The sequence below is a fragment of the Cetorhinus maximus genome, chromosome 17, assembly GCF_964194155.1.
Source record: "Cetorhinus maximus chromosome 17, sCetMax3.hap1.1, whole genome shotgun sequence".
Lineage (NCBI taxonomy): Eukaryota > Metazoa > Chordata > Chondrichthyes > Lamniformes > Cetorhinidae > Cetorhinus > Cetorhinus maximus.
The window spans coordinates 54901330-54928316 of NC_135895.1; the positions used below are offsets into that span (position 1 = coordinate 54901330).

At 42.7% G+C, this 26987-nt stretch overlaps 1 protein-coding gene across 2 annotated transcripts; it reads right to left on the reverse strand.

The window, feature by feature from the left end:
* Positions 1 to 1612: 1612 nt before the first annotated feature.
* czib (CXXC motif containing zinc binding protein) lies at positions 1613 to 24504 on the reverse strand. Of its 2 annotated transcripts, XM_078561226.1 has the most exons (8): positions 24433 to 24504; positions 24258 to 24341; positions 15309 to 15365; positions 14998 to 15079; positions 8455 to 8486; positions 8169 to 8246; positions 2199 to 2264; positions 1613 to 2090 (listed from the first exon to the last, which is right to left on the reverse strand). In XM_078561226.1, exons 1-8 carry the CDS (start codon positions 24436 to 24438, stop codon positions 2013 to 2015), a joined length of 483 nt encoding a protein of 160 aa, XP_078417352.1. In that variant the 5' UTR covers positions 24439 to 24504; the 3' UTR covers positions 1613 to 2012. The 2 variants fall into 2 exon arrangements, with proteins under 2 accessions (XP_078417352.1, XP_078417353.1); XM_078561227.1 differs by lacking the exon at positions 8169 to 8246.
* Positions 24505 to 26987: the final 2483 nt, after the last annotated feature.

The window sequence follows — 26987 nt, forward strand, 5'->3', positions numbered from 1 at the left end:
CGTTTGATAAAGTGCCTTGGAGCAGGCTTATCTGCCCATTAAAAATGAAGCCCATGGATTAAAAGGAACATCGGCAACAAGGGTACAAATTTGGCTTAGTGACAGGAAAGAAAGTAATGGTGAATGGGTGTTTTTCGATCTGGAGTAAGGTGGAGTTCCTCAGGGATTGGTGTTAAGATCACTGCTTTTCTTCATCTATGTTAATGACCTAGACTTGCATGTGTACGATTGAAAAATTTGTGGATGACAAAACTTAAAAGTATTGTGAGGACGACAGTGATAAACTTCAAGAGGACATATGGCAGATGAAATTTAATGCAGGGAAGTGTGAAGTGATTCATATTGGTAGGAACCACAAGAAAAAGCAATACAAAATAAAGGATACCATTCTAAAAGGGGTGAAAGAACAGTGATACCCGGGGGCGTATATGCACTGATCATTGAAGCTGGCAGGGCACGTTGAGAAAGTATATGGGATCTTGGGCTTTATAAATAGGGCCATAGCGTACAAACGCAGGGAAGTTATAATGAAACTTTACAAAAAAACAGGTTCAACCCCAACTGGAGTATTGTGTACAGGTCTGGGCACCCCGCTTTCCGAAGAATGTGAAGACATTCGAGACCGTGCAGAAAAGATTTACAAGAATGGTTCCAGGAATGAGGAACTTAGTTAGTTGGATAGATTGATGAAACTAGAACTGCTCTGAGAGATGATTTGATAGAGATTTTCAAAATCATAAAGGATCTGGACAGAGTAGATAGGGAGAAACTGTTCTCATTGGTGGAAGGGTCCCGAAATAAAGCTGATTGTCAAAAGAAGCAATGGTGACACGAGGAAAAACTTGTTTTATGCAGCGAGTCGTTTGGATCTGAAATGCAGTGCCTTTGTGCCTAGGCTTTCAAAAGAGAATTGGATAATTATCTGAAGCAGGGGAATAGGTCTGGGTAAGTTGCTCTTGCAGAGAGTTGGCACATACATGACGGTTCAAATGGCCTTCTGTGCTTTAACCATTCTGTGAAATGTGCATTTCCTCCAGAGTTATACAGAGACGCACAAATTCATCCGTGTTGCTTCTTCATATTTTTAATAACTATTTGAAGCTGTTCTTCAGTGAGATCATGAACCAATGGTTTCCACTGCTATATGTAGCAAAATCATTGATATACACTTGACTATCTATCGTCAACTCACAAAAATATTTCTGTAAACAGGAAATCTTACTGTTTCTTCCCCCACCCACCTTCCATCATTTTTAACATTGAAGGCTATCTGCCTCTAAAACCTGTGATCAGATCAATTTTTCAGTGTGTCAACTTCATAGACAGCATGTGAGGTACCAAGATTGAGACATAAGTTGATCTGTTGAGCATGAAGCATACAGCATATTGACTAGAGTGCACAGCCCAGACCCAGGCAATCTTAAAGATGAAGGATGATCTATATAATGAACACAGATTGCACCTATGATTGACCAACCTACCTACCTTTGGTTAAGTACATATACCGTTGGATAATGTCCTCTGCATAGAGGGTAAACTGCACGTGTCTACTAAATTAGCTCATGTACTGACAAAAATAAACAGTTGGAGATAAAGTACACTGACTACCCTATTTAACAGTTCATCATTGCCATGAAGTTTTTTTTTTAATTAGTATTTAATTTTAAAACTCCTGGAAAAATGATTTGTAACTTAGTATCCAGGCTTGCTGTCAGTAACCACAGAATGCTGAAGAGCTAGCAGCATGTTTAGATACAGGAATCAAAAGATGTCTTCCACAGTTGAACAAGGATGATGACAGACCCTCGGGCAACATTTTAATGCTAATTCAGCTGGCCAGTGTTAAATTTAATTGGTCATAATTTAACTTCTTCAACCTTGGTACAAGTTGCAGAAAGGATTCATTGGCAAATAAATGCCAGATGAAATAATGCTGCATTTGCCTCTCTTTCTCAGGTTATTTAAGTGCAAAAGAGAATCTTCAGCTGACAAGTGTCTGTCGAGAGTCAAGTTCAAATTTTAACAAACTGATGAGTGACTTCATAGATTCCCACCGATTCCCGGATTTTCTCATCATAATCATTCCAATCCTAAGAAAAATAAAACAATAAGTTATATTTGTTCAAGTCTGATTTACTACTTTTTGCTACTTTTTATCAGTTCTAACTCCTTTGGAATAGAACGTGCAGGGAACTCACCTTTTCCAACAGATTAATCTCACCAAATTGTGTTCTGGATTCAGCCCCTTCTGCAGCAAATCCAGCCTAAATGCAAAGATTGAATTTCAGTTAACAGCTGAACAACACTTTATTATAATGATTAAATTTCAATTAAATTTATTTGACTGGGGCAAAGGATACACACCAATGGTGCAGCTTTTAATCTCATGGCACCAGCTATTTATTACACTTTCCCACAGACCTTTTTGGGGACTTTTCACTGGAACTTACTATGATTAGAAAGCCATTTTGGTACAGCTTCCTCTACAGTGCATCCGGGGCTTACTATGAGAGAGCAGGGCAAGTGACTCTGTCCTTAACCAATCAGCTTTTAGAATCATTAATAAGGAGCATTGACTCTGAACCAGTTAGAATATTTAATTTAATACCAAAACAGACACAAAGTGAAAAAAATGGTTGGATTAAAAAGAAAATTCAGTGACTGAAAAGAAAATGTAAAATAAATTACAAGTTTTTAAAATTTCCAGCAATTAAAATCTTAAGGATTACAGGCCAAGTGGCCTGTTTGTGTGTCATATATCCTAAGGATTATATATTACGTGGGATATATGACACAAAAACAGGTCACTCGGCCCAGCCTGTTTATACTGCACTCGAGCCTCCTCACCCAATATCAGTGCAACCGTCTATTCCCTTCTCCCTCTTATGCTTATCTAATCTCCCCTTAAATGCATCTATACTCAGGTCCTTCCAATATCCTTTAGGAAAGAAAATCTGCCGCCGGCCTTACCTAGTGTGACCTACATGTGACCCCAGACCCATAACAATGTGGTTGACTCTTAAATGCCCTCTGAACATGGGCAATTAGGGATGGACAATAAATGCTGGCCTAGCCAGTGATGCCCACATTCCATGAATGAACCACTCCTGGTCGAAGCAAGTTCCTCATTTTCACAATCTTCGGGTAATGAAGTTTCTTCTGAATTACTTTCTTATACTGATGGCCTCTGATTTTGCTCTTCCCCACAAGTGGAAACTTTTTGTCTATCAACTGTCAGCCTTAATTTTTCAAGAGAAGAGATCCAGCCTGTTCATCTTTTTCTTTATGTATTTTTTTAACTCATTCAAAGAATGTGGGCTTCGCTGGCTAGGCCAGCATTTATTGCCCATCCCTAATTGCCCTTGAGAAGGTGGTGGTGAGCTACGTTCTTGAACTGCTGCAGTCCATGTGGTGTAGGTACACCCAATGTGCTGTTAGGGAGGGAGTTCCAGGATTTTGACCCAGCGATAGTGAAGGAACAGTGATATATTTCCATGTCAGGGTGGTGAGTGTCTTGGAGCGGAACTTCCAGCTGGTGGTGTTCCCATGTATCTGCTGCCCTTGTCCTTCTAGATGGTAATGGCCATGGGTTTGGAAGGTGCTGTCTAAAGCCTTGGTGAGTTCCTGCAGTGCATCTTGTAGATGTTACACACTGCTGCTATGGTGCGTCAGTGGTGGAGGGAGTGAATATTTGTGGATGGGGTGCCAATCAAGCGGCTGCTTTGCCCTGGATGGTGTCAAGCTTCTTGAGTGTTGTTGGAGCTGCACTCATCCGGGCAAGGGGAGAGTATTCCATCACATTCCTGGCTTGTGCCTTGTAGATTGTGGGCAGGCCTTGGGAGTTAGGAGGTGAGTTACTCTCTGCAGGATTCCTAGCCTCTGACCTGCTCTTGTAGCCACAGTATTTCTATTGCTAGTCCAGTTCAGTTTCTGGTCAATGGTAACCCCTAGGATGTTAATATTGGGGGATTCAACAGGGGAGACGTTGGCATATTGGTATTTTCGCTGGGCTAGTAATCCAGAGCCTCAGGGTAATGCTCTGGGGACCGAGGTTTGAAACCTACAACAGCAGCTGGTGAAATTTGAATTCAATAAAAAATGATGGTGACCATGAAACCATTGTCATAAAAACCCATCTGGCTCATTAATGTCCTTTAGGGAAGGAAATCTGCTGTCCTTACCTGGCCTACATGTGATTCTTAAACAACCTCTGAAATTGTATCAAACCGCCAAAACCCCCCTCACTTTGGTTCAATACAGGTTTAGCATACTTTAGCCCTATTTTTCAATTCTTTCTCTCTAGAAGTAAAACGTGGTGCTTGGTTTGCTTTTTAATGATCTTGCTAATCTGTGATACAACTTTTAGCGAATTGTATATTTATACTCCCAAGTTCCCTTTGTTCTTCCACTCCAAATAGACTCTCACCTTCCAAGAGATAAGTGACCCTCCTAATTCTTCCTACCAAAATATACTACCTCACATTTATGAATGTTGAAATCATTTGGTAATTATTTGTCACTCTGCAAATTTATGAATGTCCTCCTGTAATTTGTTACAGCCCTCCTCAATATTGACAATCCCCACCCCCGCAATTTGGAGCCACCAACAAAGTTTGAAATTGTATTTTTGATTCCAAAGTCCAAATTATTAATGTAATTTGAAAACCAGTGGTCCCAATACTGATTCCTGTGGAAAACCACTACCCACCATTTGGCACTGAACAGCTAGCTCTTCACTCCCACTCTTTGCTTTCTGTTTTGAAGTCAGCTAACAATCCATTATAGACTCATAGATGTTTACAGCACAGAAGGAAGCCATATGGCCCACCGTGTTCTCGCTGGCCAACAAAGATCTGATTACATTAATCCCATTTTCCAGCGCTTGGCACATAGTCCTGGAGGCTGTGGCAACGTGTGAATATCTAAATACTTCTTAAATGTTACGAGAGTTTCTGACTCAACCACCCTTTCAGCCAGTGAGTTTCAGACTCCCACCACCCTCTGGGTGAAAAAATTTCTCCTCAACTCCCCTCTTAGCCTTCCATCTCTTATCTTAAATCTATGCCCCTGGTTATTGACCCCTCCACTAATGGAAAAAGTGCCTTGCTTTCCATCCTACCTATGCCCCTCATAATCTTATACACCTCTATCAGGTCCCTTCTCAGCCTCCGCTGCTCCAAGGAAAACAACCCCAGCCTATCCAATCTTTCCTCATAGCTCAGACCCTTTAGCCCAGGCAGCATCCCGGTAAATCTTCTCTGCAATCACATCCTTCCAATAATGTGGTGACCAGAACCGCACGCAGTATTCCAGTTGTGGCCTAACTAGCATTTTATACAATTCCTAATAACCTCCCTGCTCTTGCATTCTACGCCTCGGCTAATAAAGGCAAGTATCCCATATGCCTTCTTAACCGCCTTATCTACCTACCCTGCTACCTTCAGGGATCTGTGGATATGCACACCAAGGTCCCTTTGATCTTCAGTGCTTCCCAGGGTCCTACCATTTATAGTGTAATCCCTTGCCTTGTTAGCCCTCCCCAAATGCATTATCTCACACTTTTGCGGGTTGAATTCCATTTGCCACTGATCTGCCCACCTGACCAGTCCATTGATATCTTCCTGCAGTTTACGGCTATCGTCCTATTTACCACCCTACCAACTTTCGTGTCACCCGCGAATTTCTTGATCACACCCCCTACATTTAAGTCCAAATCATTTATGTACACCACAAACAGCAAGGGCCCCATTACCAAGCCCTGCAGAACCCCACTGGAAACAGACTTCCAGTCACAGAAACATCCCTCTAACATCACCTTCTGCTTCCTGCCTCTCAGCCAATTTTGGATTGTGCCACTTATCCTTGGATCCCATAGGCTCTTACTTTCTTGACCAGTCTGCCATGAGGGACCTTATCAAAAGCCTCCCTAAAGTCCATGCAGACCATATCAAATGCATTACCCTCATCAACACTCCTGGTTACCTCCTCAAAACATTCGATCAAATTTGTCAAACACGACCTTCCCTTAACAAATCCATGCTGACTATCCCTGATTAATCTGTGTCTTTCCAGGTATAGATATATTCTGTCCTTCAGAATTCTTTTAGTAACTTCCCCATCACCGAGGTTAGGCTGACTGGCCTGTAATTTCCTGGTCTATCCCTTCCTCCCTTTTTTAATAATGGGACAATGTTAGCAGTCCTCCAGTCCTCTGGTACCTCACCTGTGGTTAGAGAGGATTTGAAAATTACTGCCAGCGTCCCTGATATCTCTTCCCTTGCCTCCCTCAACAGCCTGGGATACCTCTCATCTGAGCCTGTGCATTTATCCACTGCCACTTGTCCGTTGACTCTGCATTCTCTGAACTTATTAATTAGTTCATTAGGGGCATCCTACTGAAGGCCTTTAGAAAATCCAAATAAATTACATCTACTGCATTGTCATTGTCTACTCTCACCTCAAAAAATTCAATAACGTTGGTCAAGTAAGATTTTTCCTTTTGAAATCCATGCTGACTATTCATTCTTATATTTTTTATTTCCAAATTTCTTCTATTCTCTCCCTTAGTAAGGATTTCATTATTTTTCCTACCATCGATGTTAAACTGACTGGTCTATAATTCCCTGACATATTCTATCCCCCTTCTTAAAATAGGGATTATGTTAGCTATCTGCCAGTTCTCTGGCAGTACACATTTTTCTAATGAATTACTAAATATGTGTAGTAAAGCCTCTTCTATCTCCTCTCAGTAGACTATACCTATTAGTGTGATTGAGCCTTTATTATTTTTTATCTCTATCATATGCATTCTATTTTTGTCTTGCTGATAGCTGTGTCCCTTTTTTCTACTGTGATTGTTATCCCTAATAAGCTCCCCTTTGTCCTTCTATCTTCTCTAAGTATGTTATAACCCGCAATGTTTAATTCCCAGTCCTGATCTTTTTTGTAGCCATGTCTCAATAATCCCTACTATGTCTGGTTTCTTCCAACAGATGATTGCCTCCAGCTTCTCAGTTTTATTACGGGGACTGCTGTACAGACAGTTTAATTAATTTTTAATAGAATTTCCTCTCACTTCACTTAATCATCTTTTAGATTCCAAGGGTGGAATTTAATGGTCGTGGTGGTTGCCCCATCCATTGGTTGGAGAGCTAATTGTAATCCTGCTGTGGTCATTACCGGAAGCCCTGTCTGGATTTAATCCCAATTAGGCAACCATGGCTGCCATCAGGGTTCCCTTTTCAACCAGGGAAAATTTCCCTCCAGACTTCCTGGTGTAGGCTGGATGCCGAGCATCCGCGAGCTGCTGGCCAATCGGAGGCCAGCAGCTCTTCAGTGTTGACAGTGCCACTGGAAACGGGAGGCCTGAGGATGAAAATCATCACTGGAGCCCCCAGACCAATGTGAGTGGGGTAAGCTCGTCGGGGCCCGTCAAGGAGGTCCCAGTGAGGGGGGAGGGGTCTGTTGTGAAGGGCAGGGGTGTGGTCTTGCTACAGGTCCTTCCCTTGGATATCAGAGAGTAATTGTTTTGCTGGGAACAAGGGATCAATAGTGGAGGTGAGGGAATGGTTGAAAAAAAAATCTATGGCTACAGAAATTTTGTGATGAATGGAAGACCAAAGTGGGGAGTTTGAAACTGCAGCAGTAAGTGATTTGGCAGGCAGTTTTTTCCAGGATGCAGAAGGGTTGGGAGGGTGTGGAAAAATGTGGGTTATAAAGCAATACAAGTAATTGGACATGGCCTTTCAGGATTGAGCTTGTGAAAATGGGATGGCCATGGAAATGGCAGGGTCAAGGGTGAGGACATGGCCTTGAATATGATAGGAGAGTTTATATAAGAGAGGTTTAAGGCAAATAGGATGGCAGTGTAATCAGTGCAGTGAGGACAAGTGGAACAGATTGGACCGGCACCCAATGGAGTTTAGTAAAATGAGAGTTGATCTTATTGAAACATATAATATCCTGAGGGGACTTCACAGGGTGGATGCCGAAAGGATGTTTCCCCTTTGGGGAGAGGCTAGAACTAGGGGACGCAGTTTTAAAATAAGGGGTCTCCCATTTAAAACTGAGATGATGAGAAATTTATTCTCGCAGAGGGTCATAGTCTACGGAACTCTCCCCCAGAGAATGATGGCGGCTGAAGATTCCTAAGATAATTTGTTACTTACCTGTGGTTGAAAGTCCACTGGTTCTAATCCTCGACACTCGAAATGTACTATAGTTTTAAACTTTTCACTGTCTTCAGCCTTAATATAAAAGAATTATAGCATCATTAACCCACTACATTTGCAGAATTGTTCTGTAAGCAGATAAATTCTGTGGCATCTACTTGTACATAAGAATTGTTTCAGGAAGAACAGCAGATAAATGAATAGACCAACTGCCCACACAAGAAAGCAAATTTACAAAACCACAGAGCAGGTGACAGTTTGTATCCCTCATGAGCCAACTTACATTGTATGGCTTGATAGTGTCCTTTAGAATATCTAAAAACCAACACAAACATTAAGGGTTTAAACTTTAATAACATCTAAATCCAAAAATAGAATTTTAATTACTGTAGATGAAATAATACACAAATTAACAAGTGCTTAAAGGGTAAATTCCATGCTGTGATGCTACACCATTGTTTTTAAATATCACTCTGCACCAAACTGCCAGATAATTCTATTTCAATTATTTGAACTACATAGTGCCCAACAAGCATAAAATTGAGTTTTTGTTTTTAGTTCAGGATAATTAATGCTCTCCCTCAACAAAAGGATGATTATGTGAAACTGCAGCAATAGATTTTAAAGGAACAATTACCAAATTGCATATCTGGCAGTCAGGTTGCAGCAATTGCGACTGCCAGATGAGCCCAAGTAACAAGTTAATATGGTAATGAGGTCTGAACAAAATTCTGCTCTGAGCAATTGCTCCTCGTTGTCAGGGATGCCCACTAAAACTCACAAGTAAATATAATTTTGTCACTACTGTTAAAAATGCAGATCTGCTCATAGTGTGACAAGTAACACGCTGATTAAAGAAGAAGTGATATGTCAATGACAATAATTTCAAACATACAATTAGTTCTTTCAAATGCCCCAACTAGAAGTACCACCATGAAAACAAGATTTAAGAATCTCTGAGCACTAAACCTGAGAATACTCCACAAAAATGCTTTACAAAGTTACTTGTTCGCTAGCAGCAGGGATTGCAGGAGATAGCACATAACTGGTACACTCTTCATAGAAATGAAAAAAAATCAAAATTAGCATTTTTTTTCCCTCAAATTGTTTTTAACCATTGATAAGACACTTCATTTCTTTTTGTAATTAGAAGAATTTCTGGGCCTTGTGATATGGATTTCCATGACAACCTCAGAGGCTAGCATGGGGCATCATTGGTCACTACTTGGGTCCGGGGCAGGCTGAGCCCACTGTCATGGATCAACATGCACTACTTATAAAATCATCCCCCAGATATAAGATACGGCCAAACATTTAAATGTCATGATTGTGACTTTTGGACAATTGAGCCTTTCCAACCTTACATACTGGTAGTTGCTTCAGTGCAGCTGACTAACTAAGTGAAGAGTTTGGTGAGAGGGGAGTTCGGTGAAGGGAAGGAGTTGTTCGTTTCCTCTTTCTATCTTTCTCACCCCATAGAAATTGGTTCTGGTAAGTGGGTAAGTTCTATTCTATCCCTAAGGTTTAATATAGCACTCAATTTGGTGGTAAAGTTAATAAACTATATAAGAAAGCACATAAATAAGTGAGTAATATAATTAAGTAATTATTTAAAACACATTAAGGATGGCAGGACAGGTGATGTGTCAAGGTTGCAGCATGTGGGGCCTCCTGGATAACATTGTGATCCAGGGCAAACACGTCTGCACTAAGTGTTTGCGGCTTGAGGAACTTTGGCTCAGAGTCATTGAGCTGGAGGCTGAGCTACAGACTCTGCAACACATCAAGGAGGGGGAATGTTACCTGGATGCTTTATACCAGGAGGCAGTCACACTACTTAGGATAGGGTCTTCTGATTTGGTCAGTGGTCAGGGACAGGAGGGTGTTACTGCAAGTGAGGCAGGTAAGAGGACCCAGAGGGCAGGGTGCAGGAATGTGAGCCTCTGAAATTGTCCAACAGGTTTGAGGTTCTCTCAGCTTGTCTGGATGAGAGTGAGGGCTGTAGTGTGGATGAGCAAACTGACCATGGCACTATGGTACAGGAAGCCATCCAGGTGGAAGGAGTAAAAAGGAATGAATTGATAGTAGGGAACAGTATAATAAGGGGGATTGACACTGTTCTCTGTAGTAAAGAGTAAGGTCCAGACAGCTTTGGTGCCTGCCCGGTGCCAGGGTTCGGGACATCTGCTCAGCCTGGAGAGGAACTAACAGTGGGAGGGGGAGGATCACCTGGTGGGGTGGTAAATAGCGAGGAGGATAGCCTTAGATTACAGGAGGATATAGACGGGCTGGTCAGATGGGTTGATCAGTGGCAAATGGAATTTAATCCGGACAAGTGTGAGGTGATGCACTTGGGCAAGACAAACAAGGCACGGGAATACACGATGAATGGTAGTTCGGAAGTACCGAGAATCAGGAGGATCTTGGTGTGCATGTCCACCGGTCCCTTAAGGTAGCGGGACAGGTAGATCAGGTGGTTAAGAAGGCATATGGGATACTTGCCTTTATTAGCCGAGGCATAGAATACAAGAGCAGGGAGGTTATGCTGGAACTGCATAAAACGCTGGTTAAGCCACAGCTAGAGTATTGCGTGCAGTTCTGGAAACCACATTACAAGAAGGATGTGATTGCACTAGAGAGAGTGCAGAGGACATTTACTAGGATGTTGCCGGGGCTGGAGAGTTTTAGTTATAAAGAGGGATTGGATAGACCGGGGTTATTTTCCCTGGAGCAGAGGAGAATGAGGGGGGACATGATTGAGGTGTACAAAATTATGAGGGGCATAGATACAGCAGACAGGAAGGAACTTTTCCCCTTGGTGGAGGGATCAATAACCAGGGGGGGCACAGATTTAAGGTAAGGGGCAGGAGGTTTAGAGGGGATGTGAGGAAGAATTTTTTCACCCGGAGGGTGGTGGGAATCGGAACTCACTGCCTGAAAAGGTGGTAGAGGCAGAAACCCTCAAAACATTTTAAGAAGTATTTGGATATGCACTTGCGATGCCACGGCATACAAGGCTATGGGCCTAGTGCTGGAAAATGGGATTAGAATAATTAGGTACTTGTTTGACCGGCGCAGACTTGATGCCGAAGGGCATTTTTCTGTGCTGTAGACCTCTATGATCCAGTGGTCGTGGTCCATGTAGGTACCAACGACATAGGCAGGGTGAGGAAGGAGGCTCTGCATAGTCAGTATGACGACCTAGGCACCAAAGTAAGCAGCAGAAACTCAAAGGTAATAATTTCTGGATTATTACCTGAGCCACGCGCAAAATGGCATAGGACAAATAAGATTAGAGAAATGAATGCGTGGCTCAAAGACTGGTGTGGGAGAAGTGGGTTCCAGTTTGTGGGGCACTGGCCCAGTATTGGGGAAAGTGGGATCTGTACCATTGGGATGGTCCACACCTGAACCGTGCTGGGGCTGGTGTCCTCACGAACTGCCTAACTAAGGAAGTAGAAAGGGTTTTAAACTGAATAGTGGGGGCAAGGGATCAAATTTGGGAAGGTGTGGTAAACCGAAAGGTAGAGAAACAGGCATTAGTGTGGGAAATGATAAATAGACTGAGACAAGAAAGGACAAAGAGTACAAATCTAAGATGAAATCAGCAGATAAGGCTAGATGCTACAAAAATAATAAAAGGACAAAACTAAAGGCTCTGTATCTAAATGCATGCAGCATTCGAAACAAAACAGGTGAACTGATAGTGAAAATAGAAATAAATAAGTACAATCTAATGGCCATTACAGAGATATGGCTACAGGATGGCATAGATTGGGACCTGAATATTGAAGGGCATGTGACATTTAGGAAGGACAGGAAGTTAGGAAAAGGTGGAGGAGTGGCTCTGTTAATTAATGATCGTATTAGCACATTAGAGAGGGATGACCTAAATTCAGGGAACCAGGATGTAGTAGCGGTTTAGGTTGAGATGAGGAATGGTAAAGGCAAGAAGTCACTTGTGGGAGTGGTGTACAGGCCCCTTAATTGTAACTACACAGTAGGACAGAGTATAAGAGATAATGGGAGCTTGCCATAAAGGTGCAGCAATAATCTACATCTAAATCTAGGGGATTTTAATCTACATATGTACTGGAAAAATCAGGTAGGCAAAGATAGCGTAGATGAGGAGTTCACAGAATGTTTTTAGGACAGTTTCTTAGAACAGCATGTTCTGGAGCCAACCAGACAGCAGGCAATACTGGAACTGGTATTGACCAATGAGATAGGATTAATTGATAACCTCATAGTGAAGGCACTCCGAAGTAGCAGCGATCATAATATGATTGAATTTTACATTCATGTTGAGGGAGAAACGAGTGCGTCCAAGACTAGTATTTTAAACTTAAAAAAGGGCAATTATGAGGGCATGAAAGCAGAGCCAGCTAGGTTAAGGTATATGTCAATAAGAAGTTCAGTGGCAGACATTTAAAGGGATATTTCAGAATACACAGAATATGTACATTCCAATGAAAAAGAAAAATTCCACCATCCATGGTTAACTGAAAAAGTTAACGATGGAATCAAACTTAAAGAAAAAGCATATAATTATACAAAGACGGGTGGCAGGTCCCGAAGATTATGAAGAACAGCAAAGAAAGACAAAAAGATTAATAAGGAGTGAAAATTTAGAGTATGAGAGAAAGCTAGCTAGTAACATAGTAACGGATAATAAGAGTTTCTACAGATTTAAATAAGAAAAGAGTTAACAAAGTGAGCGTTAATCCTATAGAAAGTGTGCTTGGGGAATTGATAATGGAAAGTAGGGAGATGGTGGATGAATTAAACAGGTAGTTTGCTTCAGTCTTCACTATAGAGGACACAAGTAACATCCTGGAAATAGCTGTAAATCAGGAAGTGGAAGGGAGGAACTCAAGAAAATTACAATCACCAGGGAAGGTGGTATTGAGCAAATTGTTAGGACTACGGGCTGACAAATCCCCAGGTCTGAATGGACTTCACCCTAAGGTCTGAAAGTGGTTAGTGAGATAGTTGATGCACTGGCTTTAATTTTCCAAAATTCCCTAGATTTGGGGAAGGTTCCATTAGATTAGAAAATAGCAAATATTCAAAAAGGGAGGGAGACAGAAAATACGAAACTGTAGGCCAGTTAGCCTAACATCTATCATAGGGAAAATGTTATTACTAAAGATGTTATAGCAGGGCACTTAAAAAAATTCAAGGCAATCAAGCAGAGTCAACATGGCTCTGTAAAAGGGAAATCATGTTTAACCAACTTATTGGAGTCCTTTGAAGGAGTCAGGTACTGTGGATAAAGGGGAACCAGTGGATTTACTGTACTTAGATTTCCAGAAGGCATTTGATAAAGTGCGACATCAAAGGTTATTGCAGGAAAGCTCATGGTGTAGGGGGTAACATATTGACATGGTCAGAAGATTGGCTAGCTAAGAGGAAGCCAAGAGTTGGCATAAATGGGTCTTTTTCTGGTTGGCAGGATGTGAAGAGTGGTGTGCCACAGGGATCAGTGCTGGGGCCTCAAATTTTTACAATTTATATAAATACCTTGGATGAAGGGACCGAAGGAATGGTTGCTAAATTTGCTGACGACACAAAGATAGGAAAGTAAATTGTGAAGAAGACGTAAGGAGGCTACAAAGTGACATTGATAGGTTGAGTGAGTGGGCAAAGATCTGGCAAATGAAGTATAATGTGGGCAAATGTGAAATTGTTCATTTTGGCATGAAGAATGAAAAAGCTTATTATCTAAATGGTGAGAGATTGCAGAGCTCTGAGATCGAGAGAAGTGGGTGTCCTAGTACACGAATCACAAAAGGTTAGTATGCAGGTACAGCAGGTAATTAGGAAAGCTAATAGAATGTTAACATTTACTGTGAAGGGAATTGATTACAAAAGTAGGGAGGTTATGCTTCAGTTGTGTACAGGGCATTGGTGAGACCACATCTGGAGTATTGTGTACAGTACTGCTCTCCTTATTTAAAGAAAGATGTAAATGTGTTAGAAGCAGTTCAGAGGAGGTTTACTAGGCTAATACCAGGAACAGGCGGGTTGTCTTATGAGGAAAGGCTGGACAGGTTAGGCTTGTATCCATTGGAATTTAGAAGAGTAAGAGGCAACTTAATTGAAACCTTTAAGATCCTGTGGGATCTTGACAGGGTAGATGTGGAGAAGATGTTTCATCTTGTGGGAGAATATAGAAAAAGGGGTCACTGTTTAAAAATAAGGGGTCGCTCATTTAAGACAGAGATGAAGAGAATTTTTTTCTCTGAGGGTTGTGATTCTTTGGAACTCTCTTCCTCAAAAGATGGTGGAAGCAGAGTCTTTGAATATTTTTAAGGCAGAGCTAGATAGATTCTTGATTAGCAAGGTGATGAAAGGTTATTGGGGGTAGGAGGAATGTGGGGTTGACGTTATATTCAGATCAACCATGATTTTATTGACTGGCAGAGCAGGCTTGAGGGGCCGAGTGGCCTTCTTCTGCTCCTAATTCGTATATTCATTGTTGCTAGTGCTCTGACTTAGCTTTTCAAAATAAAATTGAATTCACAGCATGAGCACCGTCATGTAGAACTACCATTAAAAAAATTAAGCTGCTGTCTCCAAGTTTGATGAGGTTTTCAAATTGAGTAAGATGCAAAACAAAAACAGGAATCAGAAAAGTGTTCAAACTCCAACACGTCTGCAAAACATGAACAAAAAGACTTTTTCACACAGTTGTCACTATTGCTACAAATAATCTCTGACTAATAAGGATGATTTAAAGAATGTGAAAAAAAATTACAAAAAAAGCATAATTAAAACAACACTGACACTAAAAAGGAATTAGATTCCTCCACTAATTACCTACCAATGGAGTTCTCTCTCGAGCATAACTTGCATTTCTGTATCATACTGGCACTTCCTCTCCCACCTTTGAGTGGGGCACTGCTCTGTACAGAACAATAACATGCATTAATGTGGCACCTTCCAACATATTAAATGCAGCAGGCTGAAAATTTATAAACTGGGTGGAGGGGGAACACATCAGGATATAACTTTTTTCAAACAGCTAGCTGACCAATTATGGTCCTATGACCAAATACATAGAAAGTGTACAGCCACTTAATTTTATTGATTTATGGAGAGTGAGTAAAAGAAGACATTTAAAATACAACTCACCAGTAATGTGATATACTGCCATTTATCAGAAACTTCTCCGCAATTCTGACATTTCAACTAATGTAAAAGTACATAGAAATTAGTTAAATGCTTATGAATGGTGCAATAGAAATCACTGATCTATGCTACAAACATAACAAGTACTTTTCAGTAGTTTAAGATTTATGTCTGGAGAACTGTGTGCCCCTACGTAACAACATTGTTGAAACCTCCTGACTACTCTCTTAAGGTAACTACGGCTGGGAAATAAGTTATTTTAAGTGATGATTAGGGCTTGAGGATATACATTTCATACTATATACCAGCACAGGTTCATAAAATCAGAAATAACAGAAAACATTGGAACTACTCAGCAGCTCTGGCAGCATCTGTGGAGAAACAGAGTTAATGTTTCAGGTCTGCGACCTTTCATCAAGTTTTGACGAGAGGTCATCAACCCATTACTAAATCCCATGACTTTAAGGAATCGTACGAAATCTATATATTAAAAATCTAACAACTGCACACACTTCTTGCATCAACTTTTTCTACATTCCTATTTTCTGATTTACCCTGGGAATCACCCATGTAAGTATAGCAGGTCATAGCATCTCAGTTTTGTATCGCCCTGCTTACTCTCCAACCATGTTGTATAATTAGAACCATAGAACACTACAGCACAGAAAAACAGGCCATTCGGCCTTTCTAGTCTGTGCCGAAATATTATAACACTAGTCCCATTGACCTGCACCCAGTCCATAACCCTCCAGACCTCTCCCATCCATGTATCTATCCAATTTATTCTTAAAACTTTGAGCTCGCATTTACCACGTCGGATGGCAGCTCATTCCACACTCCCACCACTATCTGAGTGAAGATGTTCCCCCTAATGTTCCCCCTAAACCTTTCCCCTTTCACCCTAAAGCCATGTCCTCGCGTGTTTATCTCTCCTAATCTAAGTGGAAAGAGCCTACTCGCATTTACTCTGTCTATACCTCTCATAATTTTGTAAACTTCTATCAAATCTCCCCTCATTCTTCTACGCTACAAGGAATAAAGTCCTAACCTGTTTAATCTTTCCCTGTAACTGACTCCTGAAGACCCGGCAACATCCTAGTAAATCTTCTCTGCACTCTTTCAATCTTACTGATATCCTTCCTGTAGTTAGGCGACCAGAACTACGCACAATACTCCAAAGTTGGCCTCACCAATGTCTTATACAACCTCACCATAACATCCCAACTCCTATACTCAATACTTTGATTTATGAAGGCCAGTATGCCAAAAGCTTTCTTTACAACCCTGTCTACCTGTGACGCCACTTTCAGGGAATTATGTATCTGAACTCCCAGATCCCTTTGTTCCTCCGCACTCCTCAGTGCCCTATCATTTACTGTGTGTGTCCTACCTTGGTTTGTCCTTCCAAAATGCAACACCTCACACTTTTCTGCATTAAATTCCATCTGCCATTTTCTGGCCCATTTTTCCAGTTGGTCCAGATCCCTCTGCAAGCTTTGAAAGCCTTTCTCGCTGTCCACAACGCCTCCAATCTTAGTGTCATCAGCAAACTTGCTGATCCAATTTACCACATTATCATCCAGATCATTGATATAGACAACAAACAACAATGGTCCCAGCACAGATCCCTGAGGCACACCACTAGTCACAGGCCTCCAGTCTGAGAAGCAATCATCCACTACCACTCTCTGTCTTCTCCCACACAGCCAATTTCGAATCCAGTTTACAACCTCTCCATGGATACCAAGTGTCTGAACCTTCTGAACTAACCTCCCATGTGGAACCTTGTCAAAGGCCTTACTAAAGTCCATATTGACAACATCCACAGCCTTTCCTTCATCTACTTTGTTGGTAACCTCCTCGAAAAACTCTACAAGGTTCATTAAACTTGACCCACCACGCACAAAGCCAAGCTGACTATGCTTAATCAACCCTTGGCTGTCCAAATTAAAACTAATATATAAAAATTAGGCAAATTTCTGATTCTAAAATGGAAACTAATTATCATCTGGCCCAATAATCTCTTGCTCTTTATCCCCACTTCAACTGAAAACTACATTTGACTTCCATTGTGCAATCCCACAATCACTGAATGACATTCTGAAAACAGCAAATGCCATTGTAAACAGAAACACTGCTATCATAGTTAACTGAGTAGAACGAAAACAACAATTCTAAACTTATATTTATCAGATGAATGGAATATATACATAATGCAAAGTGTTTTTAATGGACTTCCTAGTATCTAGAAATCCTATGTCCCCTCAACCTCATTTTCTCCTTCACAAACAAAAACAGAAAATGCTGGAAAACCTCAGCAGGTCTAACAGCATCTGTGGAGAGAGGAAAAAATAAAGTTAATGTTTCGGGTCCTTATGGCCCTTCTTCAGAGCTGAAGAGAAGTGGAAATGTGATGAAATTTATACTGTTTAAGGGAGGTGGAGCTGGATAGGTCAGCAATAGGTGGGGACCAAGGAGGGATTGACAAAGATGTCAATGAACAAGGGGACAAAGGGATTGTTAATTGTAGTGGTTAATGCTAAAAAAGATGCTAGTAATGGCGTAAAGGTAAGAAAGGAAAATGTGATTGTAGCAGAACAAGGATAACATTGTGTGAAAGAAGATGGAACAAGTGACAGATGGCCCTGTAGGGGATTGGGTGGGGGGAGGGGGCAGTTGTGGGGGGAAAAAGGATGGATAAATCACATGAATAAAAATAAAACAAGTGGTAAAAAATGAATATAGAAGAAAGGGGATGTAAAAATGGGGTGAGGATGGAGGAGTATCCTCATCCTCATCCCCTTTCTTCTACATTCATTTTTTACCGACTTGTTTTACTTTTATTCATTTATCTATAGTTTTATCCCCTTTTTTCCCATTTTCCATCCCTTTTCTCCCACCCCCATCCCTCCCCCCACCCTATATCCTACAGGGCCATCTGTCACTTGTTCCACGTTGTTCTTTCACACAATGTTATCCTTGTTCTGCTATAATCACATTTTGCTTTCTTACCTTTACGCCATTACTAGCAACTTTTTTAACATTAACCATTACCATTAACAATCCCTTTGTCCTCTTGTTCATGACATCTTTGTCAATCCTTCTTTTGTCCCCACCTATTGCTGGCCTTCTATCCAGCTCCACCTGCCCCATCCCCCTTAAACAGTATAAATTTCATCACATTTCCACTTCTCAAACTCTGAAGGGTCATAAGGACTTGAAACATTAACTTTGTATTTTTCTCCCTCCACATATGCTGTCAGACCTGCTGAGTTTTTCCAGCATTTTCTGTATTTGTTTCAGATTTCCAGCATCCGCAGTATTTTGCTTTTATCTCATTTTCCCCTTCTTGCTTGAGGATGTCTCCTACTGTGTACAATATAAGAAATATCAGCAGTCCTCTAATAGCTTGCCCAAATGGCCGTTTTTCACACGATCAACCATGAAGGGCATCACAGCTGAGACCAATTTTGTCCTCATACAACATACACACAGCCGTACTTTCTAGTGGATATTGTCGGGCAGTGATTAGAAACAGAAACGCTGGCACATCCTTCCTCCCAGCCTAGTCAGCAAAGCCTAAATGTAGAGCCTCACCACTGTTCTGTATGAGATCAGCTAACATGGTATGGACCAGGGATTGAGGCTAGGACCTTGGCTCCATGGAATTACTCCATTGAGTTATCAGAGGAAACTCCAAATAAAAGCTTTTATCCCAAGATTTCCCTTCATTTCCAAACTTCAGTGTGGGCAAGGTATTAAGAAATGTTGAGGCTACAGCATTTTCTGTCCAATGAAATTAATGGGTAAAAAAAATCAGACAAGTGACCCACCATTTCCAATGGTCTTCTATTAGCTGTGCCTAGGTGATTTATTTTATACTCAAGTCCAAATAGAAAAAAAAGCCTCAGCAGGTCTGACAGCATCTGTGGAGAGGAACACGTTTCGAGTCCGTATGACTCTTCATCAGAAATGACAGATCTGCTGAGTTTTTCCAACTATTTTTGATTTTGTTTCAGATTTTCAGCATCCGCAGTATTTTGCTTTTATATAAGAAAAAAAAGCCTGTTCACTTGAGTCTTACTGGATACTGTACCAATGCGCAACTCTGAAATAATCAGATTTGTTCTTCCCCTGTAATTGCAAAGACCCAGAGAACCCTATATGGTGTTGCTATAAGCCCATCTTTGGATAATACAGTCCTATTTCTAGAGGGATGTGCAGACATAAGTTAAATGTCAGCATCACTCAAGATTGTATTTTTTGAGAAAATGTCACTTTTTCTATTTATATTTCTGCCTCATGAACCCCCAATGACCAACGTTGTTATTAGAAGTTTTCGTTTAACATTCATCAAAACCAAAGGTCAAACCCATTTCTTTGCTGCCCACCGTCCAGTTTGAGCTTCTTTGCCACCCAGCTTGAGTTTAACAGAATCAAACAAAGCTCTCAAAATCACCATTAATCATTTTGTTTTTAAGACAGTAGTTTTGCAGTGAATAGTAAACTTTGCAAGGATTGGAATAGAGCAGTACATTGGAGTGGGTGCAAGGTTTGAATAGAGAAGTATGTTGGAATGGGTGTGCAGTTTGAATAGAGCAGCCTGTTGCGCTGAGTGGAGCAGTATCATGGACTGGCTGCATGTTTTGAGTAGGTCAGTGTGATGGGCTAGGTGCAGGGTTTGAGTAGAGAAGTATGTTGGGCTGGGTGCAGAGGTCAAGTGGATCAGTATAATGCACTGTGTGGATACAAGGTTAGAGTAGGTCAGTATGATGGGTTGTGGGGTTTGAGTGGATCATTGTGATGGGCTGTGGGGTTTGAGATCAGTGTGATGGGCTGTGGGGTTTGAGATCAGTGTGATGGGTTGTGGAGTTTGAGATAAGTGTGATGGGCTGTGGGGTTTGAGATCAGTGTGATGGGTTGTGGGGTTTGAGATCAGTTGATGGGCTGTGGGGTTTGAGATCGGTGTGATGGGCTGTGGGGTTTGCGTAGATTAGTGTAATGGGCTGTGGGAATTTGAGGTCAGTGTGATGAGCTGTAGGGTTTGAGGTCAATGTGATGGGCTGTGGGGTTTGCGTAGATTAGTGTAATGGGCTGTGGGAGTTTGAGATCAGTGTGATGGGCTGTGGGGTTTGAGGTCAATGTGATGGGCTGTGGGGTTTGAGATCAGTGTGATGGGCTGTAGGGTTTGAGATCAATGTGATGGGCTGTGGGGTTTCAGTAGATTAGTATAATGGGCTGTGGGGTTTGAAATCAGTGTGATGGGCTGTAGGGTTTGAGATCAGTGTGATGGGCTGTGGGGTTTGAGATCAGTGTGATGGGCTGTAGGGTTTGAGATCAATGTGATGGGCTGTGGGGTTTCAGTAGATTAGTATAATGGGGTGTGGGAGTTTGAGATCAGTGTGATGGGTTGTAGGGTTTGAGATCAGTGTGATGGGCTGTAGGGCTTGAGATCAGTGTGATGGGCTGTGGGGTTTGAGATCAGTGTGATGGGCTGTGGGAGTTTGAAATCAGTGTGATGGGCTGTAGGGTTTGAGATCAGTGTGATGGGCTGTGGGGTTTGACATCAGTGTGATGGGCTGTGGGGTTTGAGATCAGTGTGATGGGCTGTGGGGTTTGAGATCAGTGTGATGGATTGTGGGGTTTGAGATCAGTGTGATTGGCTGTGGGGTTTGAGATCATCAGTGTGATGGGCTGTGGGGTTTGAGTAGATCAGTGTGATGGGCTGTGGGGTTTGAGATCAGTGTGATGGGCTGTGGGGTTTGAGTAGATCAGTGTGATATGCTGTGGGGTTTGAGTAGATCAGTGTGATGGGCTGTGGGGTTTGAGATCCATGTGATGGGCTGTGGGGTTTGAGATCAGTGTGATGGGCTGTGGGGTTTGAGATCAGTGTGATGGGCTGTGGGGTTTGAGATCAGTGTGATGGGATGTGGGGTTTGAGTAGATCAGTGTGATGGGATGTGGGGTTTGAGTAGATCAGTGTGATGGGATGTGGGGTTTGAGATCAGTGTGATGGGATGTAGGGTTTGAGTAGATCAGTGTGATGGGATGTGGGAGTTTGAGATCAGTGTGATGGGCTGTGGGGTTTGAGATCAGTGTGATGGGATGTGGGAGTTTGAGATCAGTGTGATGGGCTGTGGGGTTTGAGATCAGTGTGATGGGATGTGGGAGTTTGAGATCAGTGTGATGGGCTGTGGGGTTTGAGATCAGTGTGATGGGATGTGGGGTTTGAGATCAGTGTGATGGGCTGTGGGGTTTGAGATCAGTGTGATGGGCTGTGGGGTTTGAGATCAGTGTGATGGGATGTGGGGTTTGAGATCAGTGTGATGGGCTGTGGGGTTTGAGATCAGTGTGATGGGATGTGGGGTTTGAGTAGATCAGTGTGATGGGATGTGGGGTTTGAGTAGATCAGTGTGATGGGATGTGGGGTTTGAGATCAGTGTGATGGGATGTAGGGTTTGAGTAGATCAGTGTGATGGGATGTGGGGTTTGAGTAGATCAGTGTGATGGGCTGTGGGAGTTTGAGATCAGTGTGATGGGTGGTGGGGTTTGAGATGAGTGTGATGGGCTGTGGGGTTTGAGATCAGTGTGATGGGCTGTGGGGTTTGAGATCAGTGTGATGGGCTGTGGGGTTTGAGATCAGTGTGATGGGCTGTGGGGTTTGAGATCAGTGCGATGGACTGTGGGGTTTGAGATCAGTGTGATGGGCTGTGGGGTTTGAGATCAGTGTGATGGGCTGTGGGGTTTGAGATCAGTGTGATGGGCTGTGGGGTTTGAGATCAGTGTGATGGGATGTGGGGTTTGAGTAGATCAGTGTGATGGGCTGTGGGAGTTTGAGATCAGTGTGATGGGTTGTGGGGTTTGAGATCAGTGTGATGGGCTGTGGGGTTTGAGATCAGTGTGATGGGCTGTGGGGTTTGAGATCAGTGTGATGGGCTGTGGGGTTTGAGTAGATCAGTGTGATGGGCTGTGGGGTTTGAGTAGATCAGTGTGATGGGCTGTGGGGTTTGAGATCCATGTGATGGGCTGTGGGGTTTGAGATCAGTGTGATGGGCTGTGGGGTTTGAGATCAGTGTGATGGGATGTGGGGTTTGAGTAGATCAGTGTGATGGGCTGTGGGGTTTGAGTAGATCAGTGTGATGGGCTGTGGGGTTTGAGTAGATCAGTGTGATGGGCTGTGGGGTTTGAGATCAGTGTGATGGACTGTGGGGTTTGAGATCAGTGTGATGGGCTGTGGGCTTTGAGATCAGTGTGATGGGCTGTGGGGTTTGAGATCAGTGTGATGGGATGTGGGGTTTGAGTAGATCAGTGTGATGGGCTGTGGGAGTTTGAGATCAGTGTGATGGGTTGTGGGGTTTGAGATCAGTGTGATGGGCTGTGGGGTTTGAGATCAATGTGATGGGCTGTGGGGTTTGAGATCAGTGTGATGGGCTGTGGGGTTTGAGTAGATCAGTGTGATGGGCTGTGGGGTTTGAGATCCATGTGATGGGCTGTGGGGTTTGAGATCAGTGTGATGGGCTGTGGGGTTTGAGATCAGTGTGATGGGCTGTGGGGTTTGAGATCAGTGTGATGGGATGTGGGGTTTGAGTAGATCAGTGTGATGGGCTGTGGGGTTTGAGTAGATCAGTGTGATGGGCTGTGGGGTTTGAGATCCATGTGATGGGCTGTGGGGTTTGAGATCAGTGTGATGGGCTGTGGGGTTTGAGATCAGTGTGATGGGCTGTGGGGTTTGAGTAGATCAATGTGATGGGCTGTGGGGTTTGAGTAGATCAGTGTGATGGGCTGTGGGGTTTGAGTAGATCAGTGTGATGGGCTGTGGGGTTTGAGATCAGTGTGATGGACTGTGGGGTTTGAGATCAGTGTGATGGGCTGTGGGCTTTGAGATCAGTGTGATGGGCTGTGGGGTTTGAGATCAGTGTGATGGGATGTGGGGTTTGAGTAGATCAGTGTGATGGGCTGTGGGAGTTTGAGATCAGTGTGATGGGTTGTGGGGTTTGAGATCAGTGTGATGGGCTGTGGGGTTTGAGATCAGTGTGATGGGCTGTGGGGTTTGAGATCAGTGTGATGGGCTGTGGGGTTTGAGTAGATCAGTGTGATGGGCTGTGGGGTTTGAGATCCATGTGATGGGCTGTGGGGTTTGAGATCAGTGTGATGGGCTGTGGGGTTTGAGTAGACCAGTGTGATGGGCTGTGGGGTTTGAGTAGATCAGTGTGATGGGCTGTGGGGTTTGAGTAGATCAGTGTGATGGGCTGTGGGGTTTGAGATCCATGTGATGGGCTGTGGGGTTTGAGATCAGTGTGATGGGCTGTGGGGTTTGAGATCAGTGTGATGGGCTGTGGGGTTTGAGATCAGTGTGATGGGCTGTGGGGTTTGAATAGATCAGTGTGATGGGCTGTGGGGTTTGAGATCAGTGTGATGGGTTGTGGGGTTTGAGATCAGCGTGATGGGCTGTGGGGTTTGAGATCAGTGTGATGGGCTGTGGGGTTTGAGTAGATCAGTGTGATGGGCTGTGGGGTTTGAGATCAGTGTGATGGGCTGTGGGGTTTGAGTAGATCAGTGTGATGGGCTGTGGGGTTTGAGATCAGTGTGATGGGTTGTGGGGTTTGAGATCAGTGTGATGGGCTGTGGGGTTTGAGATCAGTGTGATGGGCTGTGGGGTTTGAGATCAGTGTGATGGGCTGTGGGGTTTGAGATCAGTGTGATGGGCTGTGAGATCAGTGTGATGGGCTGTGAGATCAGTGTGATGGGCTGTGAGATCAGTGTGATGGGCTGTGGGGTTTGAGATCAGTGTGATGGGCTGTGGGGTTTGAGTTCAGTGTGATGGATTGTGGGGTTTGAGTTCAGTGTGATGGGCTGTGGGGGATTGAATCGAGCTGTCTGCTATGCTGTTTCGGTAGTCAGACACCAGCCTCCCTGCTCCATTAACCCAGGCACATCCATGAGCAGCTCCACCTTCAGGAACCAGCGGAAGTCCTCTCCCTCCGGCCGCACTTTGCTGATATTTTCCAAAGTCGCTTTAAACTGGAGCCCAAATTTCTGCAAACAGGAGAGCGTAATGTTAACATCACAAGCCCTGCGCACCAGGAACCAAAAGCTATTTAAAAAGAACTTCTAAACTACTACTCACCACCATCTTGGACTTGCCACAAATCAATTTACGGCTTGTCGCTATAAAAATAATTACGACAGCCACCGCCTGCTGCTGAAGCGCCCTCTGCGGTGGCAGAAATATTACAGGGAGAAGGGCACAACCTCTGTTAAAGCAACACCTCCAGGGTGGGCACTGTTACTCGTTGCAATGAATTTAATACGTTTAGATTAAAGAAGAATCGTCAACAATCCAGGGTTAAACTTTTACAAAATGTATCACCAGGTGCATTAGTACAAACAATATTACAATCATTACAGTTTAACCCTGGATTGTACCCTTGTAAGGTTGTTTTTGAAATGGTGTGGAATGTGATTGAAGATATTTTATGAATAAAGTATATTTTTACAAAAAAAAAAGAATCGTCAACAATTTAGAAGAGAGAGTTAAATGGCACTATATAAATTTTACACAATGTTTTTTTGTGCCCTGTAAGTGATTATGTTAGGCTAATAATCTACAGCTCTTAGAGTACAGTGCGCAGTTCTGGCCCCTATATTATAACAAAGGATATAAAGGCACTGGAAAAGTTGCGAAAAAACCCACAAATATTGTACCAGAACGATGTTGATATACTCAGCAGGAAAGATTGGGACTTTTCTCCAGAAAAGAGAAGGCTAAAGGTTGACCTAATGGAGATCATTAAATCATGAAAGGGTTGAACGAGGAAGCAGACAAACGTTTCTAATCGTGGGGGAGACCAAAACTCAGGACCAAATATTTGATGGTCACCAATAACTAATATAGGGGAAGCTACTTAACCACATGAGGGGGAAAGGAACAGAATATGCTGATAGGGTTTGAGATAGAGGGGTGGGAGGAGGATCGTTTGCAGCATAAACAACAGCACACAGACAATTGGACCAAATGGCCTGTTTCTGTGCTTTGACCCTACATAATTCTATATTACGAGTTCAATTTTCAGTTCAATGGCAGTTTGAAAATTGAATTTAATTTCTGTTCATTCATTGGTGTCATCTTCTTCCCAGATGGTAGACTGCTGTGGACCCCCAACTTTGTATGTCCTGTGCTGCCCTTACACATTCTACATAATTCAGCTGCATCTGCTCCATTATATCCGTCATCCATTTTCTCTTCTGCTTCTCTCTCCTACGTTTTATGTCGATCTTCTCCTCTAATAACTGTCTCGTTCGTCTGCTCTAATGATGTGACCCAAGTATTATATCTTTCTTGCTTTGATTATGCATTAATTTCCTCTTTTTTTCCATCCATTTCCATCACTTCCTCATTAGTCTTTCTGGCTATGTAAGATATGTGGAGCATCCACCTATGTGTCCACATCTCAGATGCATTCAGCTTATCAATTTTATTTGTTGTCCATGTCTCCCAAGCATATAACATAGATGACAAAATGTAGCATCTCGGCACTCTTTTCCTAAGGTTCAGGTTCAGTTTCTTTTCTGTAAACACATTCTTTATTCTAACAAAGCTGGTTTTGGCTATCTCAATTCTTCAGATCTCACAGTCACATCTCCCATCATCTGTGGTAATCTGCCTAAGGTATTTCACTTGTTCCAGGGCTTATCTATTGACTTTCAATTTTCACTTCCAGTGTTAGGTCTCTGCTTATCACCATTGTCTTGGTCTTCTTCATATTCAATCTTAATCCATGCTCCTCACTCCTTACTTTCATATGTTATGATCTGGTTAGGGACCAGCAACTTTTTTTAAAAAGTACACAAAATGTGAAATTCTGGGTATTTACCATGAGAATAAAGCCACTAGGTTTCACAGTTTAAAAACAAAGAAACAGAAGGTTTTTTTATATACAAGAGTCAACAAAGCAAACAGTCAATACAATCTATTCTATATTCTGACATCCAGGATTAACATGAATTAAACATGAATTAACCAGCAAACTGTGGTCAAATATATATATAATAAATTGCTCATTAAATGGAAGACACAACCAAAACAGATCCCATGACATTTTTCCAGCAGCCCACTCAGCCGTCAGTTGTCACTGAGTTACAAAAAAATCTTTAAGCTCTATTTTCCTCTCAAGGGATTTCAGCTCCACTCCGAGGATTCCATTTCAACAGTGGCTCCAACTCAGCCTGGAAGCCCTCTTGCTTCTTCTGCCTGCAATGAGTTGTTTGGCAACAGGATTCCAGCTTAGACTGCCCCAATGACTACTTACATTCCAGCTACTCAATCTCTTCTTCTGATACTGCGTCCCACTGGGTTTACAAGGTTGCATTCCAAGCATCTAATCACTGGCACAATCCCAGATCCTTAGCTGCACTGAGCAGACAACCACTGCTCGTGGACTTTTCTTTGCTCTAACTCCCAGCTTCACTGAGCAGACAGCCACTTCAGTTTCACTGAACTGACAACTGCTCCTCACAGGCTTTCTTCCATGCTCCAGCTGCTCTGAGCAGATACCTCTTCAGCTTCACTGAGCTGACACTGCACCCAGGCTTTTCCTGTGCCCCAGCTCCCAACTGCACAGTGCTACTGACTGCTGCTGCTCACCCGGATTTTTTCTCCTGGACTAGTACCGTCCACCAGAT